The sequence below is a fragment of the Solanum lycopersicum genome, chromosome 10 (assembly GCF_036512215.1).
Source record: "Solanum lycopersicum chromosome 10, SLM_r2.1".
NCBI classification, from domain to species: Eukaryota; Viridiplantae; Streptophyta; class Magnoliopsida; order Solanales; family Solanaceae; genus Solanum; species Solanum lycopersicum.
Genome location: NC_090809.1, coordinates 2,498,744 through 2,511,853, shown reverse-complemented (window position 1 = coordinate 2,511,853; position 13,110 = coordinate 2,498,744). Strand labels below are relative to the sequence as shown.

At 30.6% G+C, this 13,110-nt stretch overlaps 2 protein-coding genes across 2 annotated transcripts; one reads left to right on the top strand and one right to left on the bottom strand.

Moving 5' to 3' along the window:
* Window positions 1-5,172: 5,172 nt before the first annotated feature.
* On the top strand, window positions 5,173-8,829 carry LOC101244125 (glucosidase 2 subunit beta). The gene is made up of 5 exons (XM_010328786.4): window positions 5,173-5,361; window positions 5,430-5,543; window positions 7,175-7,270; window positions 8,011-8,190; window positions 8,277-8,829. The coding sequence occupies exons 1-5, from the start codon at window positions 5,247-5,249 to the stop codon at window positions 8,378-8,380; spliced, it is 609 nt and encodes a 202-aa protein (XP_010327088.1). The 5' UTR covers window positions 5,173-5,246; the 3' UTR covers window positions 8,381-8,829.
* A 270-nt stretch (window positions 8,830-9,099) lies between these two features.
* LOC101261758 (probable dolichyl-diphosphooligosaccharide--protein glycosyltransferase subunit 3B) lies at window positions 9,100-10,104 on the bottom strand. Its single transcript, XM_004248433.3, has one exon. The coding sequence runs from the start codon at window positions 10,102-10,104 to the stop codon at window positions 9,100-9,102; it is 1,005 nt and encodes a 334-aa protein (XP_004248481.1).
* Window positions 10,105-13,110: the final 3,006 nt, after the last annotated feature.

Genomic DNA, 13,110 nt, shown 5'->3' with positions numbered 1-13,110 from the left:
ATAAAAACCGAAATATATTTAAAATTATAAATGCAGTTAGGTGAAAAACCAAACAGACGTGGACTTCTGTAGGGAGTTTAAATTAAATTATATGCATTCACAATTTTAAATATTAAAAGAATGTATATATAGGTGGATCACTTAATTATTGGTAATTAAATGACTTGCTAAATATATTATTGTCTAAGCCTCTAAGGTACTCTTTGTTGGAATTATTCTCATATTCTCTTGTTTTAATAAAATCCAAAATTTTAAAAAATACTTTATGGGTCCTTTTTTATTTTATTCATAGTAAAATCTTATATGAATGATAAAGTATATTATTGATATTATGAAAACTTTATTTAGATTTTTGGCTTACAAGCATTTGCCTATTAATTTCGTGGTTTATTTAACGAATAAAATATTTGTTATTTTGGTGTTTTTTCTTATTGATTTTCTACTTTATAATGCTCTAAAAGAGAAAAGAATTATCAGATCTACTCTATCAAAAATTCATATTAGAATTTAATATTCATTATTTTTTTTGGATAATGCACAAGTATTTCCTAAACTTATGCTCGAAATTTCAGAGACACACTTATACTATACAAAGGTCCTATTAATCCTGAATTTATTTTATTAATAATTTTCTATCTCTTTTCGACCTACGTGATATTATTTTGTGGATCCAACGCTGGTTGACTTTTTTCAAAGCTAGAATCACGTAGGCTGAAAAGGAGTAAAAATTACTTATAAAATAAGTTCAACAGGATAATAAAACCTTCATATAATATAAATATCTGTGCATTTTCCGTAATTTTTTTTTATCAAACTTCAAAATAAACTACCTATGAAAATTCTTGTGTACGTTATGATAACTAGTTGAATTTTTCAAAAAAAGAATCTGTTATATGTTGTGTTCAAGCAGTTTAAAAGTCAAAGCTTCTGCAAAAATAGGAAAAGATTATATTTTTAAAAAAATAAATAGATCTTATTAATGAATCAAGAGAAAAAGTAGAGTAGCAACTGCAAAATCAAAATTCATTAATATTATTACATAATATGTATATCCTGATTATATTAAATTGGGAAAAATGTCAAATATATTCACGAATTATCATAAATAATATATGATAGACTCCATTATATTTTTGAGATATTAATATCTTTATCGCAAAAAATTAGAATATATATGTTCTTTGCTTTAACGGAAGATTTAATAGACACACATGACGCAATCTTATTCATCGATTTGATACTTAATAAATATCGAATCAGAAATAAAATTATGATACATATATGTCTTTTAGTTATAAAAAGTATATATGCTCTTACTTTTTTAACGACAGGGGCACGATGTCAAAAAATATGACAGATGATATCTACATTATTTACAATAACTTTGAAATATATTCATCATTTTTTCTTAATAAACCGGTGGATAAAATTATCATATATATTATCTATATTTGTTAGTATAAAAGATATATATGCTCTTATTTTTTTAACGAAAGAGACACAATATCAAAAAATATCTACATATTTTTTATAATAATTTTAAAATATATTTGCCAAATTGAGTAATGGGGTTACGTTTGATACTCCAAATAAACAAATAATTTTGAGTGTGGATAATGATTTTTCTTGGAAAACGTGCAAGGTAATCTGTTTCTGGATTGTATAATGTATAATCCTTATCTTGTCCCATATTACCATGACAAATATTATGGTCTCCCTTTTATTTATACGTTATTTTTATTAAAAATAATAATGGTTCGTATTGTTAGGATTGAATTCACGGAAAAATGTACAAGTACCCCCTTGATCTATATTCGAAATTTCAGAGACACATTTATACTATACAAAGGTCCTATTACCCTCCTAAACTTATTTTATAAGTAATTTTATACCTCTTTTTAGCTTACGTGGCACTAATTTGAAAAAAAAAAGTCAACCATCATTGGACCCACAAGATAGTGCAACGTAGGTCGAAAAGGGGTAAAAAATTATTAATAATATAAGTTCAGGGGGGTAATAGGACCTTAGTATAGTATAAGTGTGTCTATAAGATTTCAGGCATAGGTTGAGGAGATACTTGGGCATTATCCCTTGAATTCACACACACATTTTGATAAATAAAGAATACAAGAACTTATAAGAGAAAAAGATGAGAAATCTAAAGAGAAAAAGAGAGAAATTAATATTTTGTGGTAACACCCCATAAGTAAATTTTCACAGCGGTATGGTATATATTAATCAGGCTCCACAACCTAACAAGTATTTATCATTTCATAGAATTAATATTTTTAAAAATAATTTTTATTTGTTATTATTTGACTTGACATGATTATTTTATTTAACTTTTTTCTATTAAATAAAAACTGTTTTGTATTAAGTTTTGCAAAAATATATATTTAATGTTGGGTTAAAGCATGAAAGGGAATAATTGTGTGTTTCTTGATGTGTCAAATTAACGAATAAAAATGATAATTTAATTTAGGAATAAAGAATAATTAAAAGTGAACGGAGAAAGTATATAAGTAATTTTTCTGTTTTACCTTTGGGATTTGAGAGTTACTCCCTGCGTTTAATTTTTCTTATCACTTATTTTCAGAAATAGATTTTTATTTTTACTTGTCATCTTTTGAATGACAATTATTTTGTTCTATCTTTTACTCCAATCATTACTCACTAAACATCATTTAATATTAATAATTTGGTAAAAGGGAAAACAATCTTTTTAGTCCCTGTATTAAGGTTATATTCTTATTTTAGTCCTTGTGTAATCTACCTTAACACTATTAATCTTCAATTACTTTAAGTGAGTGATTTTGATCCTTCAACTAACAAATTCAAAAAAAAAATTAACAGAGAGTTCACTGCTAAAAGGGATAGTTCGGATATTTCATTTTAATTCTTGAAGAACAAGCTCATCAATCTGAGCTACAATTTAAAAAAAAAATCAACTTAATAGGCATTATTCCTCCCTCTTATATCGACGAACGATAGATTTGCAGCGAAAAATCTTTTTAAAAGTTGTATGTTTTCTTAAGCAATAACTTTAAAAATACTCGAATTACTCCTTCTAGCACTGAACTCTCTATAACTTTTTCGAATCTGTTAGTTGAAGAATTAAAATCACTCACTTAATATAATTGAAGGTCAATAGTGTAAAGTTAAATAACACAAGGACTAAAATAAGAAATTAACCTTAATATAGAAACTAAAAATATCGTTTTCCCTTTGGTAATATATCTATACTAATAATTGTTTCTTTAATTAGTGTATGTCAAGTCAAATTTCAACTAATATAGAAAAATTAAAATATTTAATTCATATGTATTGGTGAATTTATTAGTCAAAATATTTTTTTGAAAACATAACTTTGAGAAAATAACAAATAAAAATATAATAGTAAACTTAATTAGTTTCTCAAAAAACGTAAAATTTGAAATAATGATATATAAATAAAACGGAGGGAATATATTAAAATATATACTTATAAATTCATCCTTTCTTTTTTAAGGACGGATCTATGCATGTGTATCTATTATAGGTAGTTTGAACAAAGAGACCATGAAAGATGGCCTTTTCTGTTTCGTTTCAATTCGTTTGTTTTATTTTATTTTTAATATATTTAAAAAGTTTTTTAAAAAAAAGATTTAATTTCATTTTACCTAACATGTTTAAATTACAAGATTAAAATGAATTTTTATTTGAGAAATCTTTAATTCAATATCATAAAAAATATTTAAAAAATCATTTCAATATTATATTAAGTTAAAATTCAATAAACAAATTAAAATTAAGAAAATAAGATAAAATTATTATGATGCACCTATTAATAATAATTTGTCATTGGCTAATATTTTATGTAAAATGGCTCTCAAATTGTTGGAAAAAAAAATCATACTATCGACAGTGAATAAACAAACTATTAAATTGAAAATTTCATCGATTTTAAAATTATGCCATGTCGAATTGAAACACTTTGAAAAGGGTTAAAAATATCTTGAATTGTGTGAAATTGAATTAATCTAAAAGTCCATTTGTTATTGATAGTTTGATTCAAAAATATTATATTATTAATAGTGTATTATTAAAATAAACTATCGACGACAAACTAAAACTATTTTTAATCAACATATAATACATAAACATGATTCTTAACTTGACGTGAATCATCAACTATGATCTTTAGTTTGGATGTGCCCCGATAGATACTTAAATTTATATAAAATTGAATAATGAACGCATTCTTCCTATATGACAATTTGACGTCCTGTGTGTATTATGTCAAGTAGGATACGTGTGTCCATTTGTGTTTAAGTGTCTAACTATGCATACTCAAAGTTGGAGGATATGTTTGTATGTAAAAGCCAAATTAAGGGTCATATTTATGTATTGTGCCTTTAATCAAATTGGCAAGAATAGTTAAGGGGAAACTTTTGCATATAGTCACTCAAAAATAGTTTAATTATGCTTCATAGTTAGAGTTTGCTAATTATGATTCATAGCTATATGTTATAGGGAGGAGAGCGGCAAATGAGATGAGAGAGGGAGGAGAGAAACGATTGAGAGGGTAGAGACTGGGACAGATGTAAATTATATCGATTTGATAATTGTATATATGTAACTGATATACATATGTATTGTATATTTAGCGAGTGAGATTGGGAGATAGAGTTGGGATGCGAGCAAACTTGTTAGAGGGAGGAAACAGACAAGTGAGATTGGGAGACGGTGGAGAGAGGCGAGCGAGATAAGACAATAATTTGTATAGTTCGCATCTCCAAATGTATAATTTGCGGGCACGTTTATATAATCCGTGTGCTTTTGTATAATTTAGTACTATAAAATCTAAAATTATACAAATATAATAAAACTCGAAATAACGAATTGATATAAATATAAATATATAAACTTTAAACACTTATACATATAATATTATATAAATTATATTATACAAAACTAAAAAAATATACATTTATACAAAATTTTAAAAAATTATATACAAAAGGATTGAATATATACGATAATGAAAATGAAAAATCAAAGGAAAAATAATTATCACATACAAAAGATTTAGTTGTAAATTATGCACATATTATAAATTATAGAAATATAATTAATTATATAAACTCGAATTCAACCTATATAATTAACTCGTTAATTTTTAATTCCTTTCCCAAAATCAACTTTTGGGCAGAAAAGCCACAAACTCACTGAAATTCTAAAATTAAACACAAACAGTCAGTCCATCAATGGAGACGACGACTCTCACTCAGCTAACAAGTCTCCTCCTCCTCCTCAGCTTCTTCTTCTTCTTTCATGTCTCCAATTCCTCTACAGATTTGCCCATCGGAATCCATCCTCTAGGTTTTTCTCACATTGCGTAAATCTCTGTATAAATTTCTATAAAAAAATTCTAACTGATAATTTTGCAGATGAGAAATACTATGCTTCGGATGTGATTAAATGCAAAGATGGATCTAATTCCTTTACCATAGATCGGCTCAACGACGATTTCTGCGATTGTATTGATGGAACTGATGAGCCCGGTAAGCAATGCCTCTTCCTTATATTTTAATTAGGCACATTACATAAATAAATATACTTTTTAACTTGGCCTCAATTAAAATCTACGCCTTCCAACTTCGAAGGTTCACAATTAGACACTTAACTACCTATTTAATTGAATAAGTAGACGCACCTGTTCGTTGTGGCATAATAGGATGCCACGTAGGATATTTAATATTATATAAGCTTAAATGTTTAGTTGTGCACCTCCAAAGTTGGAGAGCGCATAAACAAGCTGAAGCTAAGTTAAAAAACGTATTTATGAATTAAGCCTTCTAATTAATCATAGGTACCTTTGATCATGGACGAATTTGTAGGCGAAAATTGGGGAACATGAATCATTGGTCTCTCAAATGTGTATAATTATATGTTCACACTCATGCTACACAGCACTAACAATATAATTAGTGTAATGTACAGATAGGGAAGGTAAAATGTGCACAAACCATACGACTACACTAGAGTTATATAGACTGTTTTCAATAGATGCTCGGCTCAGGAAAAAATAGTTCAAAGTAGTAAAAGGAGATATAATGTAAATGAAGACAATCATGGCGAAATAATATTGACAACATGAAAAATCATCCTAAATAATAGTTGGTATAATATATAAATATGTCAATTAACTTGACACCAGCTAACATAAATACCCTCCAACTATGGGTGTGTGCACAAGTAAATACTTAAACTTGTATAGAGTTGGACAAGTAGACACATGCGTCCTACATGTCACAATACATAGAGGACGTGAATTGTCAATGTAGGACGTTTGTGTCTACTTGTTCAACTCAATCCAAATTTAAGTGTCTACTTGTGCATACCCAAAGTTAGAGGGCATAGATGACAAATGAAGCCAAGTTAAAGTGCACATATATGTATTGTGCTACAGTGGTTATAACAAGCTATAGTGAAAATCTCAGTGTAATTTTTTTTAAAAATCACAAATAATAAGAAAAGTCAAAAGGATAAAGAAACTACAAGAAATACAACTAATAGTATGAGTAATAAGTGAGACAACGCTCAAGTGTCACCCATGCTATAAAAAGTCTAAATGGTGCACTTGCTTGTAACTTGAGTTATTTATATAGAGCACTACGGGTCGATTCCCACTAAATAGTGGTGCACCATGTTCTAGAAATTTTACAATGTTATTTCTAGAACGGGTTATCTCAATTCGCAACATAGGAGATTTGACGTTTTCTAACAAAAATGCCAACACAGGTAATCTCAACCTGGAAAAGGGATAGTTAACAGATGCCATTTCTTATATATACTAGCCTAAATTTGTTTGTCTATGAATGTCAATATATATCTAAGCAGATATAATATATGATAGTTTTGCATGGATTTTCAGAAGAGAGCTCCAGTAGTAACTCCAAAATGTTAGCTTAGACTAGTTCCATTAGATATGATGGGCGTGAAAGTAACAGTTGGATGCACTACTACTAAAATTTTGTATTTCACATCATTCATCCTTTTCCCTTTTGCTTGTATATTTTCTGTTGCTCTTCCCCATCACTTTTGATGGTTCCGCAGTTTTGAAACCTATAAAATGCTGGCATATATTTTGTTTGAGTTCTCCTGTCAATTAAATCATTCTCTCCTTTGATAGGAACGGCTGCCTGTCCATCTGGAAAATTTTATTGCCGGAATGTGGGCAGTACGCCTAAATTTCTGTTCTCTTCTCGTGTGAATGATGATATTTGTGGTAAGTACTCCTGGTTAAGGTATTAAGTATGTTTTTTTCTCAAGAAACAATTTTATACAATTAATTTTGCTTCCATTCATGTGTTATTTAAAAGTCCGTCCTCTTATTTGAGGCGTGTTTGTTGCTATGATACATGGATTGTTTATGTGTACGTATTGAATTGGGATATATGCACGTATCAGGGGACAGGGGTGTGTTAGTTAAGTTTGTTTTTCTTATTTCACGTGTATTTGAATAATTTGCACGAATCACCTACACCCTTATCACACCTGTTCAACGTGAATACGTCAAGGCAAGTGAAGGATTTCTGTATCATGGATTTGTTGTTGCTTCATGAAAAATCGTCTGCTGTTTTTTTAAGGATAAGTTTTTATCATCCATGGATGATGGTCCTTACATGCATATGTTTGCAAGCGGCTTTTGTCATTTGCATTTCATTGAAGAAAGAACCAACACATCCAATGTGGATATGTTTGAAGAATTATTTCCTTAGTCCTAAATTATTACTTAAGTCTCGATCATTCGCTTGAGGCAGTCTCCTAGAGAATATTTTAATCACCGTGACGGCCTTTGTGACTAAGGACTTAGATGCTATAGAATATGTTTCTCTTGCTCCTTTCATGTTTCATATTTTATACAGTTGTTTCCTTTTTGGGCATAGCAGTTATTGATTTGTTAATCTATATCTACCACTCTACCCTGTGGTTTGGTTCTTGCTTGCTGATTTAGGATATTTTCAGACTGTTGTGATGGAAGTGATGAGTATGATAGTAATGTCAATTGCCCCAATACCTGCGTAATGGGTGGGGATTTTTCTTATCAAACAAGAAGGTATCGCTCAAGAAGAAAACATCTCGATCGAGTTGGTGGAAGAAATGCTAATGAGGTAAATATGGCTGACTCGGCTCAGAGACTTAAAGGTAATTCTATTCTCCTCCTTTTTTCTTAAACCTCTGACATGAACTGTGAGCCATCTGATGTGACATTTATTTAATGGTCACTTCAGGTCTGAAGATACTGGTACTTGTACAGGTGGCCCTTATCATTATTTTTCTGGTTTCGCGAAAATTATATCGCCGATCCAGGTCTAAAAGAAGACATTCGCGTTGAGAATTGATCCCAGGATTATTGTTCCTCTATCTTTTGTTGTCTCGTAATTATTGAATCTAACTTTGGAGTGAAGTTGTGCTCCACAATGTTTCTGAAGGTCCAACTTGCTGATTGTTGACGTTCTTCTTTAAAATGATTCTTACATACATCTATCTGGAGACGGGATTGTGACAACTATTAAGTTCTGCACCAGTCCTCAAAGTATCATATAATCAAGTGCTCCTTTGAACTTTTGATTTTCTCGGTTGATCAAATTGACAAGTAAGTTGGATACTTCAGCACCTTTTTTCGCCTTTTAAGCTCATTGCATTGGGCATGTATAGAAAATCAGTTTTGTATGTTATTAGTCCATCTCACACTTTGTCCATGATATCATACAATCGGAAATTGTATATTGTGTTTTTAAGGTTTATATGTGGATTCAAAGAGGAGAATATTACTTGGACAAATGCAGGGAGACTATACACCATTTTCGTAGATGATTATCAATGTAGGCATGTTTTTATGTACTATGATTTTAGCTTAGAGATAATGGTTAAAAACACACCTGAAGTTTTACTTTTTTGCGAGTTTCACACCTTAGCTATCAAGTGCTTGCGTTTCCTACATGAAGTCCTGAATATCACCAATTATTTATCAAAATACATCTCGTAAAAGTGATACTTCATGTGTGTTAAACTGATGCAATTCTCTTATATATTGTGCATCAGCCAAACAAGTCACCCATAAATAGGACCAAGCCCAGTCTTCCATTTATACAGGTGAAGTACCTTCTTTACAGCCCAGAATGAAACAAAGATTGCCAAAAGCATCACCAACCTCTGGATATTCCTGTTCTTCACATGGATAAGAGCATGAGTGACAAAGGCCAACAACAACCCGAAAATCGTGTACAAGAACCCGACTGTAAACCCCTCAGCACCCAACTGCATCCCAGATCCGTCATAAAAGAAAACCAGCTTTCCTGGATCATCTCTATCCACCATAGCTATAGGTATCTTGTTGATTATGTTGTACATTGTCCCCGAAACACTGAAGAAGTACACGAAAATCAACCCTGCCATCCATACGTTCTTATCATGCAAAAGGGTGTTCCCAGATACAATCTTTTTCACTAGAAATGGACTCAAGATTAGCCCCAGAGCTATGATACACATCCTCTGCTTCTTTGAAATAAAACCTGGTCGATGAATTGGACCAATAATGTGTTCAACTTTGGCCTCCACGAATTCTGCCATCGATTCAGCATGCTTTGTGATATCGGAGGACTCCATCTGAATTGAATCCCTTTTGAAATCAATGGCAAAAGGGGGCACTAAACATATATGGGGGAGAGACTTGACACCAAATAGAGCAAAAGAAGCTTGTGATTCTTGAAACTCAATGTCAAAGAAGAAGAACTTCTTGTCATCTGGATTGTTTGTGTGAAAAGAAGACGTGAGAACCAAGAACTCGTTTCTGAGTTTGGGGAGTGAAATCTCTGAATCTGAATGTAGCTTCTGAGAATCAAAGAATATAAGGAGAGTGAATGGCCTAGGGACAGGTACCGATAAAATTTGCCAGAGTAATCTGTTTGAAAGGTGAATGACACCAGTAGAAGATCGAGAACGAAGGAGAGTTAGTTCAGAAACCAAATCATCTGAATCTAAGGTATGATTGATAGTTACATTGAGTAAAAGAACAAGAATGAACAAAAAGGAATTGGTGTTATAAGAGATTGCCATTGTAGTTATGTTGCTTCTATCTGTTCTATTTCATGTTATTTAGTAGAACTTTTGGACCTTCAAATTCTTATTAGAAGCCTATTCAACTAGACAGGTCTCCTTTAACGGGGTTTCCATAGAGAAGTCTTGCTCTGGCTTGCCAAAAGCGTTTAATATTGAGAATGTTGAATGTATAACACACTGATGGAATTGAGTAACAAGGCTTTTAACTAGCTTAGTGAATCGATTTAAATTATCTGTTTTAGGATTACTAATTTAATGCTTAGCATATAGTTCTGGATTTTACTATTTTGACTTGGGAGTTATTATTTCAACATTGCTCTCTATTTTACGTTATTTCGTTACTCTTCCCTTTTTCAACATGTTTGGAAATGCTTTATTTAAATTGAACGTCTATCAGAAACAACCTCTCTATCCATACAAGATAGGGGTAATGTCTGACACTCTATCCTTGTCATGCCCCCACTTGTGGAATTACGCGCAGAATGTCAACCAATCAAGGTTGTGATAGAATGATACATATTTGGGTTCGATAATCTTTATTAGGGATTTTTATCCTCTCAATGTGAGATTTTGCCAATTCTTTAGATCTAGTTAAGTTTCTATATCGATACAAGACACGCGGTTCGAAACATTTTTTTTTAATATGATCAATAATAAATCAAACTCCATATTATTTTTTATATACATGTGTCAAACACATATCGTTATGGCAAAACTCGTGTATAAATAAATTTAGATATACTTTTTGCGAAGATCACCTCTCGTATCGTCTAAATTCTTGATCTGCCTCTTTCAAGGTGGCGTATGATTAACAACGCCCTCTCTAGGCTCGGGCAATAGTCGCGATTCCGCCTCGGTGCGACATACGGGGCACGTCGAGTGATAATTGAACCATTTGTCAATACACTCAACATGAAAATTGTGCTTACAATTAGGCAAAACCCTAACCAGTTCACCATCTTCAATAATACTCAAACAAATTGAGCACTCAATAATATCATTATCATGATCATTTCTCTTATAAAGAAATAATGGTAGTGAAGCTATAATGGTCGGGTCAAGACCATTTTTGGGTGGATTAACCTGCGATACGACACTCGTCAAGTCAGAAATTCGAGAATTATTAGTAGTGTAGAGTATCACCAAGCCTTGGGCTTGGCGACGTCTGATGTAGATACGAAGAATAGTAACAATGAAAAAAATAACTATACATATTGAAATTAAGGCAGTCATCATGATTTTGTTAATGATATTGTATTTGTTTTTTTTTTTTAATGAACAAATGGATTATCATCAACAAATTAGACCATGGAGATAATAAGAAGAATGGTTTAATTTTGTGGAATTTTTTGGTATAAATATTGGGTTTTTCTATGTGTTTGGTAACGTTGACTAATGAAAAACGTGTATTCATGGAAAATGAAGGGAAACGAGTAATGAAATTGTATAAGCCAAATATTCAACCATTGATTATTACTTTATAATACTTTTTTCGTTTTAAATTGTTATAGTGTTTTTATTTATACGTTTTTAAAAAAAATATTATTTTAGGAGAGGTTTTATTGTTTTACCTCGATTTATTTCATAAAATATATATTAAATCTATATTCTTTTGAGACGTTTGAAATTTTCAAAAAATCTTTACTGATAAAATAAAAAAAATAATTAATTTTATATGGAAGTTCTAATTCTATAGAAGTATTTGTGATGTCTTTTCTCTGCAATACTTTAGAAATTACAAGAGAAGTTTCCTTCATAATTTCCTTTTGGCATAAATAAAGATCAAAACTATTTTTTATATAATTATTTTTAATTTCTTTAAAATCTTTTTCATGTTTCTTTAAAAGAGTAAAAAACAGAATGTTGAAGAGTCAAATACCCCTCCCCCCAACCCAACACACACACATATGAATGACTATTATTTGAAATTTGAAATTTTTATTTGTGATATTTTATTTTTAAAAATATATATTGATGCTTTTTTTTTCTTCTACTAAAAATATTAACAATCTAACATTAACATAAGAAATTAAAGATAATTTGGATAAAAAGATTGAGAAAAAAAAACCAAACATATCACTTAGTTAGTAACTTTCACTTGCATCACATACACAAAAGTTGTTGAACCGTGCAATAAAGTCACTCATAACACGGTTCTCCTACTTGAGTTATCTTAGCCCCAGACCATGCTATTTAATAATATTGAAAAAATGGCAGCATAAGATAACAACAAGTATGGAAAGCAGGTCGCCTTTGGAAGCCTTCGCCGATAACGAAAGCATATCGTTCTCGGTACCACTTTGATACTTTGTTTATAGCTTTTTTGAGTTACGCAATAGAAGGAAAGAATGGTCTTTCAGGATTGGTCGTTGTGTGTCACCACCTCCCACCTATCTTACACATTCAATTAAGGTTGTCACTGCGAAGCTATAGTTTAGGTGCACAGGGTCTTACCGTCTAGCCGTTGGTACTCCGCATCTTCACGGCGAATTAAATTTCACCGAGTCCATGTCGGAGATAGAAGGGCAGTCTTTACACCATTCATGCAGGTCACTATTTATGCGACAAGAAATTTCGCTATCTTAGGACAGTTAGAGTTACTGCCGCCGTTTACCGGGACTTCCATTCAAAGCTTATAACACTTTTCTGAGATATTTGCTACACTTAGTAATACTTATATACTATACCTTATACCTTATTTAGAAACATTTTTAAAAAGTATATATTATTTTATATAAGATAGGAGATAGAATAACTAAAATAAAAATCAGTAGTATATAAATAATTAAATTTTCATTACCAATGTTTACATAAAATTACAAGTAAAAATCATTAAAAATGAGAATTAAAGAAAAAAATATTTTTTCGATTTAAAACTGAGATTTTATACATAAAATATCAAGATTGGATTAATAAGTAAACACACAACTCAAACAAAGAAATTGACTCTCAACCTGGCATTATTATTTATATGTTAATTGTGCTACAATCATTTATATAACC